The sequence below is a fragment of the Gossypium hirsutum genome, chromosome D04, assembly GCF_007990345.1.
Source record: "Gossypium hirsutum isolate 1008001.06 chromosome D04, Gossypium_hirsutum_v2.1, whole genome shotgun sequence".
In the NCBI taxonomy this organism is placed as follows: Eukaryota; Viridiplantae; Streptophyta; class Magnoliopsida; order Malvales; family Malvaceae; genus Gossypium; species Gossypium hirsutum.
This window is the reverse complement of record NC_053440.1, coordinates 32,243,249-32,262,838: the sequence shown is the minus strand read 5'-3', so window position 1 is coordinate 32,262,838 and position 19,590 is coordinate 32,243,249. Positions and strand designations below refer to the sequence as shown.

General features: G+C 37.3%; 1 protein-coding gene across 1 annotated transcript; it reads right to left on the bottom strand.

Annotated features, from left to right (window-relative positions):
* Positions 1-54: 54 nt before the first annotated feature.
* Positions 55-19,289, bottom strand: LOC107899405 (protein virilizer homolog). Its single transcript, XM_016825109.2, has 28 exons — positions 18,905-19,289; positions 18,589-18,677; positions 17,306-17,429; positions 16,203-16,859; positions 15,702-16,070; positions 15,499-15,603; positions 15,210-15,392; positions 14,339-14,480; positions 14,070-14,251; positions 9,084-9,169; positions 8,952-9,000; positions 8,769-8,835; positions 8,188-8,669; positions 8,012-8,111; positions 6,936-7,069; positions 6,450-6,517; positions 6,149-6,365; positions 5,566-5,781; positions 5,253-5,408; positions 5,103-5,156; positions 4,805-5,019; positions 4,606-4,675; positions 4,161-4,489; positions 3,351-3,537; positions 1,963-3,276; positions 1,003-1,809; positions 836-907; positions 55-399 (listed from the first exon to the last, which is right to left on the bottom strand). Exons 1-28 carry the CDS (start codon positions 18,977-18,979, stop codon positions 379-381), a joined length of 6,570 nt encoding a protein of 2,189 aa, XP_016680598.1. The 5' UTR covers positions 18,980-19,289; the 3' UTR covers positions 55-378.
* Between the last annotated feature and the right edge of the window lie 301 nt (positions 19,290-19,590).

The following is a 19,590-nucleotide window of genomic DNA, read 5'->3' as shown; positions in this document are numbered from 1 at the left end:
AAAACCATTGCTACTTGATAGAACAGACAATAAAGCATATATACAGAGTTGGAGTTGTCATATCAACATCGGCTTATCATACAAGGGAACTAACCAGGGAAGGAAAATTTTCCCCTACACGTGAAATAGAATATAAAACAATGAAAAAAAAATGCAAGTTGTAATAGTAAATGGAATATAATGTACATATGGTCCAAACTGATACAAAATTTAGTGCAACAGGCTTAATCAGGCAACTGCATTTGAAGCTTGAAACATGGTGACCTAGGACCGAGGCTCAAGAATTGTACTTCAGAGTCTTGGATCAATGATTACATGTCTGAAATATGCTACAGAAAATAGAATAAAGCACCCGTACAATCCCATTATCATCTTTTGCTACAGCTGACCCAACTTTTCCTGTTAGAGAACATGAGAAGCAACCATGTTTAGAATATAATAGCAAGCAATATTTAAGCATATCATAACTATGTTACTCCCAACTCCTTATTTTTTCCTAGAAGTACTCATGTCCAACATATTCAGAGTTAGAGGGACATGAAACTTTAAGAATACTCCAACTATATGAAAATGCTTTAAAAAATTTAAACATACTGGTGACAGTCGCATACCCATATCTAACACAAACCCAAGTCCGAGTAACATAAAATCAGAGTAATGTATATATGCATCAATGTTTGATGCACATATATGTATACAAGCCATATAATATAGAACAAGTTGAAAAGCTCCTCAGCAGAGCAATTTAGAAGTTAAAAACTTTGTTGATCGGAGATGTTACTACTACATAATTAAATCTCCTTGAGACAAACAAGAATTAATGTAGAAACTGAACCTGAAGCATCTGCATTAACTTCGGATGCTGCTCCAATAGCTGGCAAAGTTTCTCTCGATCTCTCAACAAAGACTGCATTTAGGAAAAGTAAAGATAAAATTATGATACAGAAGATGTCAAGCAGATGGCATTCCCTCTTCATGAGGTTAGACATGCACAAGACTTACCTGAATAGCTTCTGGAGACTGGAAGTACTCATGTAAGGACATTCCAGAATCTTGTTGCTGTGACGTACCACCAGTTTGTGGTGGTGCTTGTTGTTGAGCAAGCTCAACTTGCATCTGTTGTTGCGCTGCTGAAAATTCAGGCTGTTGGGGCAGATAATAAGGATTAACAGGAGAGATATGAGCTTGATGCATCATCGGTAATGACTGTATTTGCATCTGAACCGGGGTTTGCGAAGACACAACTTGCTCCAACTGCTGTGATGATTGCATGGATGGCCTAAGATGTTGAGTTGGCTGCAATGGACGTTGAAGCTTCTGCAGCTGATTAAGAGAATGGATTGTTTGCATAGAAGACTGAGGTATTGAGGGGTTTTGCAAGATGCTAGGAGGGTGGTTCTCACCCTGATGCAGTGCAGGAGAGGTTCCATAAGGTGTAACAGGGATCGAAGGAGGCCTATTAAAAACTAAAGATTGCATCAATGGTGGAGGTGGATATGAAGCCAAGCCAGCAGCTGAAGTAGGAAGACGAGCATCAATAGTAGGTCCAATAGAACCCTGAGGAAGTTCGGTTTTACCCATAACAGACTGATTGTACAGTGCTGGTTGGGAAGCAGAAGTATTTAAGGAAGCTAAATTATATGGGCTAGATGCAAATGGAGGCGGTGTTGAAGGAAGGGATGGTGGAGGCCTAGTAGTTCCACTAGGCGAAGGCATAGAAGTTCTCATAAACTTGGAATCTGACACGGGAATGGAAGATTGCAACAGGGAAGGACTGCCACTAACCGAAGATAAATAATCGGATTGGACCTGCAGCAAAGAAAAGTGAACATTTAGAAAGTGTAAGTAAACTATCAAGCTAAAGCAGTGAAAAACAAAAATCTTATTTAGAAAGGCTGTCAGTTGTGAGGCCTATGTCAAGCATAAAACTAATAAACGAGGACAACTAATAAGAGAACTTACTGGCAAAATTGTTGGTGGGGGAGGCATTGGGGGTAAAGGTGGTTGATTTGGCAGAACTTTCTGCTCATACATTCCTCGAGATCCAGCTGCCACAGGAATGTTACCAGCATACTGTGCACTGCTCTTTGGATAGAAGTTTTGTGGAGTTATTCTTGAATCCAGTGGCAACTGCACTGATGTTGCAGGTGTATTACTATAAATAGGGGCAGAGAATCCTGAACTATTTGTCCCAGATGCAGAATCAAACCCACCAGAGTTCTTAATTGAAACAGCATTCTTTGAGTCGTCAGATTGCTCAAAAAATTTCTTATCTGAAGAAACACTAGGTTCTCGAGTTAAAGACATTTCAGGACGTGAAACTGACATTCTTGAAGAAAACTCACTTTGGGCATTCTCATCAGCATTAGATGCTAAAGGTGTAGCCATGTGAGAAAATTGACTACTTCCATTAACATCACTTTCAGTCTCTTCAACAACAGACTGCGGAGAACTTTGCTCAAAAATTACAGGAGCAGGCTGCTGCAGATTATCATCAGGCTGCGGAAACGGCAACTTATCATCTGTTTCAGATTCCTCACCATCAAACACTATATCAATTCCTTGAAGATCGTCATCGAGATCAGACTTCAGCTGCTTAGACTTGTTTACTTTTTCATTATCTGGGCCATTTATAGGAGCTGCATTCTTAGATTGTGCAGCAGTCTCAGTCCCTGATGCAGCAGGATTTTGACGCTCCCTCTGTCTAGCCATAAATTCATCGACATGAATTGAAGGAGGTCTACCCCCAGAAGATCCTACTCGCGGAACAGCTATTACATTAGAATTAGAAACACCATCAACACTCCTTTCTCGTGCAACATAATCATCCACATGCATTGATGGAGGCCTGCTCGTATTTGGTTTCCGCTGTCGAAAGCTATCCCTTCGAGTAGTACCAGAAGAGGCTGTAGATGGACCCAATCCCCGTTGAAATGCAGTTGGATTTGTTATCTCAGCCACAGAGTTGTCTCCTCTGGCACTCCTATTTGCGCTGTCAGCTGCTTGCAGTTTCCTTCTTGTAGGAAGAGCTGTCTGTAACAATCTACCAGGTAATGTTTCAGGCAATTCCCATGAAAACCTGTCTTCAAATCCTCCCGAGTAAAGGCTGTCATCTGCCTTTCCGTCAAGCCCTTGTCCAAAGTGCTGAATTCCAGAAGGAACTTGAACATTGTTTTGTGGAAAAGAAAGACTTCCATAGAGAATAGCATCATCCACCTCAACAGCAGCAGTCAAGTTTTGGAAGAGTAACAACAATGACTTCACAGACTCTGAAACCTGTGCATCAGAGATAAGTTTAAGTTTTAAAAACAAGTCAGGGAAACGAAAGATGCAATCATACTTAGTTATACCTGATGCATGGAGATATGAATATCGGATGAAGTTTGATAGTCCTCATCATTATGAATCCTTGAACTTAACAGGGTAGAAAATTCCTGAATATATTTTATGTTGTCTTCTGGGAAGCCACCTATCCCAGTCGTATCATCAGGAAGCCCAAAGAGGAATTTCAATGCTACAACAGAATTCATGTTCCAACTGATACAAGAGCACACCATAATTTAGTGACTAATACTCTTCCAATGAGCAGAGTAGCAAATAAACTAACATGCAGATGCAGACATTATATGGGATCAAACATGAACTAAGCTTAACATATCACAAAGCCTTTGAGAATACAGAAATAAAAAGCTAGGTTGCATTTGGGTTTCAAAAAGATTTCAGCTTTCTTTTTCTGTTTTGATTCCCAAAAGTCCTGTTTCTTTTCTCCAATCCCAGTACAAACATTTTGTGAGAAAGAATACAGTGTATTCCTTTCTCTATAGAAAATAGTGAAACATGCTTGAATCATTCTCAATTTTCTTCCATAATTGGAGCTGACTTTTCTAAAACTCTTTCTCTTTTAATCACCAAGATTTTTTGCTGGAGTTCTCTCTTTCCTATGAAAAAAAGGGAAACCACTACTCTTAAAAACAAACACATCACATCTTCCTTAAAAACATACTTAAGCCATAAGATTATGTTAACAAGTTTAAGGTGGTCTAAAACAATGAAATGACAAGCCCTAGCAACAAAAAAATATTAACCACTATCCTCTAGTCTATGTTAAGTAATGCAGGCAACATTATGAAAGTAATCGGTGATAGATGTGTGTATCTTACCTATTCCCACCCATGCAAAAGCCCAAAGTACCTAAAGCCAACACATTAGCAGCTTCAAGTGTATAAGGTGGTAAATGATCTTTTGAATCAATGGATTTCAATAATTTTATCCAGCAACATAACAATGGGGGAGACTTTCTCCATTCAGATTCATTAAGGAAATGAAAATTCACATTCTTTTCATTTCCTCTCTCTGATTCAAGTTCATCATGAGTAGAACTGCTGCTATATAGCAAAGCAGACAGCAAAGCATTACGCCCTTCTGTGCAAGAACCCATGTCTCTAAAAGCTGTCAGGCAAGACACTAATTCTTTTCCAACTGGTAGGACCTGTGGGGAAAAAAACGCATTTCGATTACAAGATTAGCTATCTTGTGATCCTAGACTAGGTCTCAATAACAGAATTCAGTAGTCTATCTCTAAAGGTTTTCAAGTCTTCCAATTACCTGGCAAAACTTCAAGAGTTGATTTATAAATATCGAACAATCTTTGGGGCTCAAACTGTCAAATTTGTGCCTAGTAACAACAATGATTTTAAGTGAAACCATCATTAAGCAGTAAATATCATGTCCAATCTGCATTTCAAATAAATTATAAATATATAATAGAAATAACAGAGAATGTCAAAACAAGTAATCAACGCACATTTCATGTCTCTCATCATATTGGGGGAACGTTAGAGAACTGCATAGTAGTGAGATAGACTTAAAAACTGGGATGCACAAACTAATCAAAGCAAACCCATATTTAGCAAAATCCCTACAATCTGAAGCCTGCCTCCCGTCTGAATCCGTAGCATCAAAACAACTCTCCAACACTCTTGTTAGAATCTGAGGAAAACCCTCGCCTACCAAAAGCACCTGAGATAGGAAGCACCATGAGCACAATAAACTTCAAATCAAGAGGGGGGGGGAGAAAAAAATCCATAGACAGATTGTAAAACCTTGGCATATGGATGCTCCAGTAAGCTAGTGAGAAAATCAAGGCATCTATAAACCTGCCAAGGGAAAAGGAAATTATTTGGTATAACAGTCTAAACAACCACAGAAAAAAAAAAAGGTAATTTGGGCAAAAAAAACTTAGCAGTTATCACCTTGTAAGCCTCTGTGTCAGATAAAGATGATAAGTCAGAGGTATGATCATGTATCCATGACAATATAGGCCGCAGAAGTTTAGAAGCCTGTTCAGCTTTTTGGCAAGCAATGCGAATTATAAAAACTCGAAGCATGTCTTGTATGACTACCAATGCCTGCTTAAAAGGGATATATTAGTAGAGGCACATGATATAAAGCAAGTTTATCAAAATAGAATAACTACCCTGCCCCAACCATTTCTACATTCCTGCAATATCAGAGATTTCAGATGATAAGAAAACCAAAGTAGCATGCCAATGAAAGAGCACATACGGAGATGGCATAATGTTGGATAATCTGTGCAATTCTGTCGAGGTGTGGTGTCAATTGGTTGAACAACTTCTCAAGGTGACCACACTCTAGATACCAATCAACCTGTCTCTCCTTATGAGGTCCCAGTAAAGTCCCTATAGCCAGTGACCTAAGGGCACTCAACAAGGGCATTCCATTCTTCCAATGCCAGATACTTTCTTCAGGAAATAGATCATTCTTGCAATGCAAAAGGCAAAAGAAACCAGTTAATGCTGCAATTAAGGAAATGCCCATTGGAGCAAAAACATTTCTTAAGTTGAGAGAAGGGTCTTCCATTCCTGATGACAGAAAAGTGTTATTAAGAAAAGCAGCAAACAAAGTAAGCACAGTATCCGAATTTGGAATTCATTGTTTTCCAGGTTGGGATATAGAAAACAAAAGAAAAAGGTAAACAACAAGCAGTCTTGGTCAAAAACACTTCCTTAATAATTACCAACATAGATACGATATAAGCAACAACAAAACATAACCAGGTAAATATTTCTTGATATGAGTAAGGAGACCAGGGTGCTATTAGTATTAAAGAAAAAAAAAATTGAAATACCAAAAGACAAAGTAAACTGCAGGTCTCTTTTGGACCCAAGGCCAGTGATGAAGTAGTTTGAACACTGGCAAGAATAGTGTGGAAGAGGCCAGGACTCCAACCATATACTGGCCAATAAGCAAGAGCTGACACAGAAAGATGGCAGACAGCTTCAAAACCAAGTGCAGAATCAGGATAGGGAGAAGATAAATCAGCTGCACAAGCTGCAAGCTTTGGGCTGCAAGATAGCAATATGCTTAGCACCATTAACTCCCTAAATGAGCATGGTATGCAAGAGTTTCCATAGGGAAATATTAATTACCTTACTTCTCGATGCAATCGTAACAATGCATTCATCAGTTTCGTATTCTTGTGCTGTTCCTTAGCTTCCTATACATAGAGGACAAGACAATTCAATTCTCAAATTTGGAAGATGGTAAAGGATTAAAAAAGGTTAAGTACACTAAAAAATGCAATTAATTATTAAATGAGTGAAAAGAGTCTGATGTTAGGGGCATCAGTATCTAATGAACTTCACAACTAATGCTTCAGACTTTTCTAAATTAGGAGGAAGAATTAATGCTCAAAACAGCAAAAAGGAAGCAACCTTCTTCAGAAGTTTATGAAAGAACCAATTAAATCCTCCTCCACTAGCAACTATTCTGATCTAAAGAAGGTGGGAACATAGCATCTTCAATCTCACCATTAATTCACTAAACTTTTCATGATGCTTTTTGCAGGAAGTTATCTTCCATATTGAACCAAAAGATGATTAATTAGGATACAGTCTGACAAACAAGCAACAAACCTGTAATCTCTGCAAAAGTGTGATCAGCAACACAAGTGACGGAATCAAAAGATCAACTAAGCACTGTTCACGATTGCGTTCCAGCAATAAATCAGATGTAGAATTGCATTCAGTACCCTCGTCAACAAGATAATCTGTTAAAGACAGACATTGCAGAAATGTAAACATGCATAAAACAACATAATTTTGAAAGGGTTAACAAGCAATTCACATAATACAAATCACAGGTGATAAAATACAGAAAAAAAACATGCTATAATAGAGCCCAATAAAGCTTGATCCTATTGAGATCCTTTAAAGCTTCAGGTTCACTTTAGAGAGAGAGAGAGAGAGAGAGGTTTGAGACAACGAGTAAGCCCAAAAAGCTAAGGGAATGGTTAAAACATTAACCAAAAGCTTTACCATATTATTAGATGATGAATGTTTCAATGCTGATTGAATTCAGAATAAGATCCCAATGAGATCATATTAACTTTTAACCATATAAATTAAGAGACATATGCTGCGATTACCGGTGAGAAATCAGTTAATTCAGTTAGAAAATTTTAAAAGCCAAATTAACCAAAGTTATATATTTTATTGACTGAATTTTATGAATTAACCAATAACAGAATTGCATCAGTTAACTTGGTTGGTTAACCAAATTAACTAAAATCAAATCAAAAGCTTTAAGCCTAAATTCCTACATTAAAGTTCACATTTTCTTGAACTAGTTTAGCTAGAATTTAACTGAGGCGTGGCACCAGTAGCTCTTACAACATGGTGAGCCTGTTTATTGAGCTATATAAATGACACAGTGAGCTTTATCGTTGAAGAGTTATAGCTTATTGAAAAAGTAAATGTATAAATGTCAAATTGGTTAACATAAAACTTATTAAAAAGGGGCAAAACCATAAGCAACCAAATTAATCAAATTAACCAAGTCTAACCCCGAATTTAACTGAATAGAAACATTTTAACCAAATTGCTTCAGTTAATTTGACTAATTCAGTTGTAACCAAAAATTGCTCACCCCTAGATACAGTACAATTAAATCAGACTAGCAGCCCAGTCAACAACAATACATATCAACTTACCATAACTGTTTGAGGACCTCTCAAGCATGTAGCTACAATTGACAAGAACCACATAGATAACTGTGATGGCACCTTCATCATATAAGGCAGCAGCAACAGTCTACAATGAAAAACTATACATTACATGTCAAATCAATTTAGTTTTAAATTAGACATTATAGTATAAAATTGCATACTGGATTCTCTGAAATGAATGCCAAAATTCGAAATGCAGTTGTCAGCTGGGCTATAGAAGAGTCACGGAGGTTAACACCCTCAAAGGACTTCATAGAGATAATGCTTCCAAGATTCTCCATCACATTAATGTCAGAAGCATTAGAAGATTCTCCAACAATATTATCAACAACATCTGTTAAATCAGAAACTAGAATGTTGGTTGAGGTAAGGTGAGCATCTCCTCCAGAAGCCAAAACAGCAGCATATCTTAGAAGACCAACAGCCCCATTTTTATGATAAACTAAACCAGCATCAATCCACTCCAATAGCCGTGTAGGAGCATCTTTCCTATTGGACCCAGGGGAAGAAGAATGTAAAGCTTTATGAAGTTCCATAGCATGTCCAATCCAAGAGGAAAGAGACGTTGCAGTTGAATCAGTAACAATGACTTCAACAATCTCAGCAGCTGAGTGTAAAATTGCAAGATTAAGAGGTGAAGCACCTGCATATCCAGAAAGTTGCAAATATGAGGCCATTTATATTATGCAATTAAACAAGAAGCTTTTCAACTAATTTAACCTAACCACAAAATAAACAGTACCACTATTCTTGATGACAGGCTCTGATTCCTTGACAGAATGCAAAGCTTCAATCAAAACTGAAAGCACCTGACAAAAAAGGGGGAAAATAATAGCATTGACATGAACATATGTCAGTTATCAAATAGAAGCCAAGTCTCCGCACGCCATAAAGAATATTAACCATACAGAACATTTGTCAATACCTCCGAAAAAAAACTCATGGCCAATAAAGCTTGGCGTCCACAATCAGACCTGCCAAACATAAAAACAAGTTTCAGTCAGAACCACCCATGTAGTTCAATTCCAAGGTAAAAGAAATAGATCAACTAATTCACCTAGCAAGACCACAAAGCTCCCACAATACCCATAAAAATTCTTCAGACTGTGGAGTTGCTGAAAGCAAACAATCTATGGCATTAACCTACAATAAGATACCCACAAATAACTCATATTCAGTCAAAATTTTTAGTGAAATTCAAAAAAAAAAAAAAGGTAGGAATATTCTGTAAATATTTTAGGAATATTTTGTAGATTTTTTTTTTTATTAAAATCCCTTATTTTAAGGGATCATATCTCCTATTTAATATCTTTCCTAACTTAGAGTTTCCTAAAGTAGTGTCATAGGTTGTATATAAAAACTCTGATTTATGTTCTATTTAGTATCAAATACTCTGATTTCTACATGGTATCAGCTTAGGTTACGATTTCTTTTTCAACCTAGACCATGTCCGAAACTCCTTCTCCTACTTCGGAGATTACTTCAAATCCAGAAAATTTTTCTGGTTCCGATGCTCCATCAGATTCGTCTGGTCTGACTATCACCTGCCATCAATTGAATGGCAACAATTTTCTTGAATGGTCCCAATCAGTTAAGATTTTTCTCTTGGGCAGAGAAAGATTGGACTACGTTACTGGTGAAATCAAGAAGCCTGCTGTGACTGATGCTGGTTTTGCTAAGTGGATGCGTGACAATGGTCAGGTTATGACTTGGCTCCTTAATTCCATGACCCCGAGTATAAGCAAAAACTTTCTTCTTTACACCACAGCCGCTGAAATTTGGAGTGCAGTCCGCGAAACCTACTCTAGCACGGATAACATTGCTGAATTATATCATGTTGAAGATCAAGCAGCCACCCTTAAACAAGGAACCATGCCTGTTACTCTCTACTACAATACCCTTACTACTCTTTGGCAACAATTAGATTTGTATGCACATTATAATTGGGTAGATCCAAGAGATGCTGCTCTTTATCAGCAAATTGTTACTCAACGAAGACTTTTTCAATTTCTCCAAGGCTTAAATAAGGACCTGGACGAGGTTCGCAGCAGGGTCCTGGCTATTTCTCCTCTTCCCTCCCTTCGAGAGGCTTTCTCTATGGTCAAGAAGGAAGAAAGCCGAAGGTGTGTGATGCTGTCTGATGAACCATATTCCACTTCTGAAAGATCTGCCTTACTGACCCATCAATCATCTCCCTCTTCCAAACGGGGGAGACCTTGGTGTGATCATTGCAAAAAGCCCGGCCACTCTAAGGAGAAGTGTTGGAAGCTTCATGGTAAGCCTCAGGACTGGAAGTCCAAGCACTCTCGAGATAATAAATCAAGCCTTGTCGTTGCCACCTTTGTCACTAGTTTCACTAAAGAACAGATTGCTGAACTTCAAAAACTATTTGGAAAGTTTCAAGGGTCTTGTGAAGGTAATCTGGTCATAAAAGATCCAGAAGGTAACCTTTCTTTTACTGCATTTTTCTCCTCCCAGTTGACTCCTAATTGGATCCTCGATTCTGGTGCTACGGATCATATGACTGGTAACAAGGCATTGTTTCACAATTTTTTCCATACCTTTGGTAAAGCTGTCAAAACGGCTGATGGTACCTTGTGCAAAATAGAGGGACATGGCACTGTTATTCTCAATGAACAGATTGCACTTAAAAATGTTCTCTTTGTACCAAATCTGGCGTGCAATCTCATCTCTGTTAGTAAATTGTCCACAGACTTGCACTGCTCTGTAATTTTTAATGATCGTGATTGTACTTTGCAGGCACTGAACTCGAAGAAGATGATTGGTAAGGCCAGCTTGCATAATGGTCTCTACATCCTCCCTACCTCTCCTAAAATCGAGATCTCCAAGTCATTTACCGCTTTAGGAAAAGTTGATACTGTTATGTTATGGCACTTTCGTTTAGGCCATCCTAGTTTCCAATACCTTGCAAAATTGTTTCCTGCTCTATTCATTAATAAAAGGCCTAATTCTTTTTCTTGCAAAGTTTGCTCTCTTGCCAAACATACTAAATCATCTTATTTTCCTTCTACATACAAGCCTTCTTACCCTTTTTCTTTGATCCATAGTGATATTTGGGGCCCTTCTCGGGTGAAGAATGCTGATAATTGTAATTGGTTTATCACTTTTATTGATGATCACAGTAGGATAACTTGGACTTATTTGCTGAAAGATAAATCTGAAACTGCTAGTGTTTTTGTGCAATTTTATAACATGGTTCTCACTCAATTTGGGTCTAAAATCCAGCTCTTTAAATCTGATAATGGCAGTGAATTTTTTGCTAGGTCTTTAGGTGATTTTTTTAAGGAAAAGGGCATAGTTCAGATTAGTTCTTGTGTTGGAACCCCACAGCAAAACGGCGTTGCCGAAAGAAAAAATAGGCACCTTCTTGAAGTTACTCGTTCTCTTCTATTTACCACTAATGTTCCTAAATATTTGTGGGGGGAAGCCTTATTAACTGCCACATATTTAATCAACCGGATGCCTAGTAAGGTTTTAAAATTTCAAACGCCTCAATCTATATTTTTGCAGCACTTTCCTCATTTTAAGCCTATCTCCTCCATTCTGCCACTTAAAATTTTTGGCTGCACTGTTTTTATCCAAAATATTGCTCCTAATAAGTCCAAGTTAGATCCTAAGTCTTTAAAATGTGTATTGGTTGGGTATTTTTCACTTAAGAAGGGTTATAAATGCTATCATCCTCCTTCTAAACGATTTTTCACCACTATGAATATAACATTTTATGAGCAGGATTCCTATTTCACTCAGGCTGAAATTCAGGGGGAAATATGGAGTGATTTTCAGCCACAACAGGTATCTCCTTCTAATCTTCATTCTCAACCTTCAGAATTGCCATCTTGTTCGCCATTACCTGCAGATCTGTCACTTGTGAATGCTCCCATTGATTCTCCTGTAGTACCTATGACTAATTCACCTACACCCATTTTAAACACTCTTCCTGAAAATACACCTACTCCAATTGACAGTCTTCAAAAAACACCATCACCCAAATAGCTTCGTGTCTACACAAGAAAAAGAAGACATATCCCTGAGACTGTTTTGCAATCTGATTCTTGCCGAGAATTGGATTTGGGTCCAGCTGCCGAAATGGAAGAAGAAATCAGTAAGTCCACTACTCTAGATGACTTTCCTATTGCTATTAGAAAAGGGGTTAGACAGTGCACCAAGCATCCTATTGAAAAATTTACTGGTTATAATTCATTGATGCCGTCTTTTCAAGCATTTACAGCAACTTTGGATAAAGAACAGGTTCCCACAAGCATAGCTGAAGCTCTAAAGGATCCAAAATGGAGAAGGGCTGTTGAAGAGGAAATTTGTGCACTAGAGAAAAATGCTACTTGGACCATTACAGACCTTCCTCAAGGAAAAAAGGCTGTCGGCTGTAAATGGATCTTTGCTGTAAAGTATAACTCCAATGGCAGTATCCAACGATACAAAGCTAGACTAGTGGCCAGAGGTTTCACGCAAACATATGGGATAAACTTCACAGAAACTTTTGCACCTGTGGCAAAGCTTAACACTATTCGAGTACTCCTAAGTTTGGCTGTAAATTGCGATTGGAAATTACACCAACTTGATGTAAAAAACGCATTTCTTAATGGCAAGCTTGAGGAAGAAGTCTATATGCAATTGCCACCTGGCTCAAAGTCTATTGAAGGTAACAACAAGGTTTGCAAGCTCAACAAGTCTCTATACGGGTTAAAACAATCACCCAGAGCTTGGTTCGAGAGGTTCACTAAAGTCATTCTTCAAAATGGCTACAAGCAGTCCCTTGCCGATCATACGCTTTTCATCAAGGTAACTTCTACAAATAAGAAAGCTATCCTAATTGTGTATGTGGATGACATCATTCTTACTGGAGATGATGAGGAAGAGATTAGCAATTTGAAGAAGTTGTTAAACAGGGAATTCGAAACCAAGGACTTGGGAAAGCTAAGGTATTTCCTAGGAATGGAGGTGGCAAGATCAAAAGGACTTGTGATCAACTAGAGAAAGTATGTACTTGATTTACTCAAAGAAACTGGTTTTCTTGGCTGTAAGCCGGCTGATACACCAATGGAGGCAAACTTGATATTCAATAAAGAAGATGAGTCCTTAGTAGACAGAGAGAAATTTCAAAGGTTAGTTGGGAAACTAATCTACTTATCCTTGACAAGGCCAGATATAGCTTTTCCCGTAAATGTGATAAGTCAACACATGACTAATCCTACTGAAGAGCATATGGCAGCAGCAAATAGAATTCTCAAGTACTTGAAGAAAACTCCAGGACACGGCTTAATGTTTAAGAAGACACAAGACAAAACTGTTAAGATTTTTACAGACTCTAGTTGGGCTGGAGATCTCACTGAAAGAAGATCCACTAGTGGGTACTGCACTTTTGTTTGGGGTAACCTTACAACTTCGAGAAGTAAGAAACAATCTGTTGTTTCAAGAAGTGCTGAAGCTGAATTTAGAGCACTAGCTTTGGGGATATGCGAAGGAATTTGGCTACTTAAATTACTAAAAGAACTTGGCACAAATCAGGAGGATCACTTTGAAGTTCTGTGTGATAATCAATCTGCCATTCAGATTGCCAAGAACCCAGTTCAACATGACCGAACAAAGCATGTTGAAATTGATAGGCATTTTATTGCTGATCAAGTCAACAAAAAGACAGCCACTCTTTCTTACATTCCTTCAGAAGGACAGATTGCAGACATTCTTACCAAGGCTTTGCCAAAACCTGTGTTCAATAAATTCCTATTCAAGCTGGGATTATACAATGTATATTCTCCAGCTTGAGGGGGAGTGTAGGAATATTCTGTAAATATTTTAGGAATATTTTGTAGATATTTTTTTTATTAAAATCCCTTATTTTAAGGGATAATATCTCCTATTTAGTATCTTTCCTAACTTAGAGTTTCCTAAAGTAGTGTCATAGGTTGTATATAAAAACTCTGATTTATGTTCTATTTAGTATCAAATACTCTGATTTCTACAAGGAGATTATCAATATTCATATCAACCAAGAAAAGGAACTAACCACCCTCAAATGTGTCTCAACAATGATTCCAACTTCCTGTGGACTGCAAGTAAATCCTTTAGATATTAAAACAGAAGCATACCGAAGAGGAACACACTCTTCCTTGTTCATAGCATCAGCACCCTTCAGGGCATGAATTAGTGTAGCAGTAAGGTCAGGCTGATGTAGGAGAAAAACTAAGCCTGAAACAGAGGTAATACAGCATCAATCACAACCATAATTGACTTAATGATACAATGCTATCTTTGTTGCAGAGTCATTAACAAAACCTGAGCGACAAAACAGTAGGGAGAGAATTATGGATCCAATGGATGACACAATCACCAAAGAAGTGTCCACAACATCCGCAGCTTCAGAATGCAAAATAGTAGTTGACAACAGCGCAGCTGATAAAGGAAGAAATCCTCGATCCTGCTTCAAAAGAGACAATATTGAGATAAATAATAGAACCACTATAATTTGATCACACCCAACCAACTCATCCAAAAATATTTGGAAAATAATAGATTTCTTGCAGAGTTGCATTACGCCTACAAAACAAAAAATAATAGACGCTCCATATAACATCACAATAACTAGAAAAGAAAAAAAAAGTTAGGGATACCAAGAGGGATTCTTATGGAAAATCGTAGACAAAGTTTATCCCCCTTCCCAAGCCAATGGCTAAGGTCACTGGTCCATCATCAACAATGTCTTTACTAGTCCAGGGGATAGTGCCCTTTGTGGTCAGTAGATCATGAGTGTAGTAATTTGTCAGTTTAATTGAGTTTTAGTGTTCTCTCTCTATCAGTATAATTCAATCATTCAGCAACAAACATGGCATACAATAAAAATTATCATATTCCACTTTTCATCTTGCAAAAACCAGCATAAGGTGAGATACAATCGTCCACTTTCTAACCTTATAGTAACCATTTCATCATCTTCCTACCAAATCCATCCTAAAAGAAATAAAATAATGATGCAATGATACTGATCGTGTGAAAGTTTATTTACGCCTTAGATCATAACACTTCTAAAAGATGGATAAACAAGTCTCAGAACAGATCATCTGCTATAAGCTAAAATCAAATTTGCAAAAGCAACAAGCATGGATATGGAACATTCAAAAAGTTCATAAGAGCTAACTGAGCAACCTACCTTGAGAAGTGCCAGCAAATGCAAGTCAATTTCCCAATCTGAGAAGCAACAATTTGAAGAAGCAATCAACCCACTGGTTGCTTTATGCGATACTAATCCATCAGTTTGACCAAGAATAAAATATCTGCTTGCATGGGCCACTGGAGATGGATCTTCAATTGGGCCATGTGAAATTACCAAATGCTGCATTAACATTGAGTACAAACATCACAAAATTACATTTAGAGCAGCCAGCACATATTTCGAAAACAACAAGAAAATTAACGCAGTTGAAAGATTGACAACTGACCAGAAGCTTTTTAAGTAGTGATCCAACACCTCTGAGCTTGTTTGAAGCAACATTTGTCCCTTTAGTAGTAGCAGAAAGGCCACCCAGTATGGATAAGATTTCAGACTGGTAAAGAATAAAATTACAAGCAAAGAATTTTAAGACAATTTTGGATATAAACCAATTGCCCAAGCAAAAAGGCAAGACCAACTTCATAAGCATACCTCGTATCTCGAAATAACTTCATAAAATCTTAGTCGATGAAGGATATAAGTTGCTAGAGAAGCAACATCATGTCGTGGTTTTTGCAGCAACAACTTCAGCAAGTAACTGTAACCATCACTAGTGCCAGAAGGGATATTTTCATCCTCACGAGGCCACCAACCAAGAAATCCCTCACATCCAACAGAATGTCGAGTAGCCTGCTCAATAACTCCAAGTAGCAACAATGTAATGGTAATCGAGTTCTGCATCTGGTGATCAAAAAGATATGCAAGCTGATCCATTCCCCCACAGTTGACAAAGTGAAAGCAGCTCTCCTTAGCGGAGCACAAGAAAAGAGCCACATTCAACCCCAAGATGACATTATTACTCTGTAAATTGAAGTTAGCATATGAAATATGGATAAGCATTAATTTCATACCAAAGTAATTTTATATCTTTAAATTCAAAAAGGAATGCAATATAATATAAATAACAAGGAAAACAGCCTCTATCTCAATCACCTCTGGTAGCTGGCCATGCCCAAAACTAGAGGAGCTCCTATTGAAATGAAAACATGGTGACAGCATTTCCACCAACTGTTTGGAAGAAGCCAAATCAGCATCAGACTCCATAAAGATACATTCTGTCAATGATTCAGAGGACTCGTTCATGGATTTACGTTGAAGAGTCTCATAGAGCTCAAGCAGCTCTTTCTTGGCCTCACTTATACCATGGTTCAACTCCTTAAAATCTTTGTTTCTTCCTGATGTAAGATGCTTCTGATTGATTGCATTAGAATCTAAGTCAAAGGTTACAAATGAAGCAGCTGCTAATGCTAGAGTATGAACAACTTCATGTACTTCGTGACCAAGGTTTGGCAATTCCAAAATTTTCAACATTTGCTGCAGTAATTGCTTAACCTCTACTGACAAATCTAGTGTGACTACTGGTAAAGATAAAACATTTAAAGATAATGATTCCTCAAATGTCCGATTAAACGCGCATAAGGGAAGAGGTAGGTCTTCAAGCTTTCCGTCAGCAGAGCTAACAAGATTAGTTAGAGAGCTATCATCAAATTCAATGTTGAACTGCCCCAAATCCTCTGCTGTATTTCCATATATGACCAAACTTAAACTCCGGTAGCTACCTCTTACAACTAGATGGTTGGTTACAACTGCCTGCAAAAGATCACAGTACAATTTTAAACAAACTCGGTGTCCACATATAGCTTTCCCAAAATAAAGACACACCAGGTGGACAGATAGGAAGCATAAAATACTTTTAAATAAAGGAGAGATAACTACAAACGGGAGATGAGAAGATAAGCAGAGCTATCTTATGCTAAAGATGTTAAAATGTTTTCTGCAGCCTCAACAAACATTTTAATTGCACATCACATCAATCAAATTGCTAATGCTAGCAAATTCCCAAAAAACTTTGTTAATTCATTCTTTTTAAAACATTTTATTATGCAGCAATCAACCTATAGGTGTACATAAATGCATATATATGGATAAAAGTGCAGGCTTACATAAACCAATGCATAAAGTGAGGCAACATAACCTGAAAAAGTTCAAATATAGAATTCAAATAAATCCCAATGGTATAGGAATGGTAGAATCACCTCAACTTCAAGCACATTTGATGAAGAATGAGAATATAGAAAAGGCTGACAGAGGCGCCTAAATCTTGTCTCTCCCTCACTCTGAACAAACACCTCCAAAGCAAATGAAGGGGGTGAAGTGGCCCTGTATAAATTACAGCATAGAAAATTAGGTTTTCAGAAACCTCAATATTCCAATAACTGAGAAGCACAATAGCCAAATTTATGGCATCAATTAAAATAATGTATATCCTTTCTACTAGCTTGCGCCTAACCTTAACAATGGAACACATGCTGAAATTTGTTATTAATATAATAATGTATCATACTAATTAAACCATATACAAAAGAACATATTTGTGATGCACCAATTACTGTTTATAATCAACAAAGTCTCAGATTTCGAATCTGTCAATTAACAAATTCAGAACTCCACATTCCTCGCTCAGCTGGATGAAAAAATCATGGTAAGATGCAAGGGTTTGAAAGCACTCAATCTAGGCCATGATAAAGCAGATGCAAGAGACTTCGACTTCCTCACCTGTTTAAGAAGCTGTTGTTGCTTGAGGTGAATTAGATGAATTTGGTTCTAACATTTACTAAGAAAGAAGCTGCTTTTAAGAATGAAAAAGGTAGATGATCTTCACCATCAAGTTCATAAGAGAAGTGAGAGAAGTAGATGAATGGTATGCCAGATTCATTCTTGCTTTTGCTCATCAGGAATTTTGGCAGAATTGGGTTCGACTTTTCAAAACCAATTTGATAGGAAGGCAAGAAGAAAGAAAGATTGCTAGGAAACGAAGAAAGGGAGAGAAAAACATTGCCACTCTTGAGAGAAATTGGATAAGCCAGAAAAATAAAGAATTGGCAATCAATAAATGGAAGAAAAGAAAGAGGAGAAGTCTCATCTCAACATATTAAAACAATTCAAATCAATTTATCAATCAGCAATCATTTTCCTTAAATTTATTTTGACTCGTCTAAAGGAGGAACAAGTCCCACCAATTAACCCCTGCTTACCATTCCTATTCTTTTGCTGTTCTTTCCCTCCAACCAAACACAATATAAGTGCCAAATTAAAACCTCCACTACTGAACTACATCATACCAACAAAACAACATACAATATATTTCAGGAGACGGATATGTCACTTATATACATACTTCCCTAGCTTCTAATGACCATAATTCAATAATATCATGTGAAGAAAACAAAATTATAACACCAACATTATCATGTACATGAACAGTTCCCATGAGAAAAATAACCCTACAAACTGTAGGAAGCTTACTAGCTTAACATACCCAACAAGCGACACAGCTTGAGAAGCTGAGGACGCATTCTGTTCAAGGAACTCACACGCAGTTATAACAACTGGTTCAGCAAACAATACCTGAGAAAAACAAGAAATCAAAAACAAAACACAACCCGAAACCCATAAATTAAATTCTTATAAAAGAAAATGCAATACTCCATTCAATCAATAAACCAAGAACCAACGAAACATTCCAATAAAATCCTGGATTGCCACAAAAAAATATCATTTAATTATTCCTTGCCAACCCATTTCATAAAATGCCAAAAAGGAAAGAAAGAATCGACACCAAGAAAACAAGATACCTCGTCGACGTATTCGTCCAAGTGAGTGTGAACGAAAGTCTGAGAAAACAGAACGCAGGGCTCGGGTCGACCCATTTTGGTTTAGGGTGTTAGTTTATCGATCTTCGGGTCCGATTAATGAGGGGACATGAAAATCTGAAGAAAAATTCTGGATTTGGGTTTGTTCAAGATTTTTAGGGTTTTGGATTTGATTTCTAAACCCCCGCCGCCGATTAAAGAGTGTTTGGTTCTGGTTGAAAGGGGGTCCAGTTTTTGTTTTGTGGCCAAACCGGACCTTGAACCAGAGAGGGAAGGCGGAGTTAGAACAAGGTTTTACTAGTTGAAATTAAATACCTTCAGATTTCAAAACTTTTCTTTTTTCCTATGGAGATTTCAAGATTTTTCTAATTTGATCCTTCGACCTCAGTTACATTTAAGTAATATTTAGATGGTTAAAATCTGTCATAGGTCCCTGTACTCTTTACAAATTAAGAATTTAGTCCTTTTAGCTTTATTTCTAAGAATTTAGTCCTACTTTCAGATTTCAAAATTCAGTTCCAAATGTTAATATTGTTAATTTTTTATTAAATTTATTGGTATGACATTTTTAAAATGAAATATTCACTTAGTAGCTATATAACTAAAAAAAATGGTATTGTAATTAACATGAATTTAACAAAATAATTTTAACACGGTTAATAGTTGGC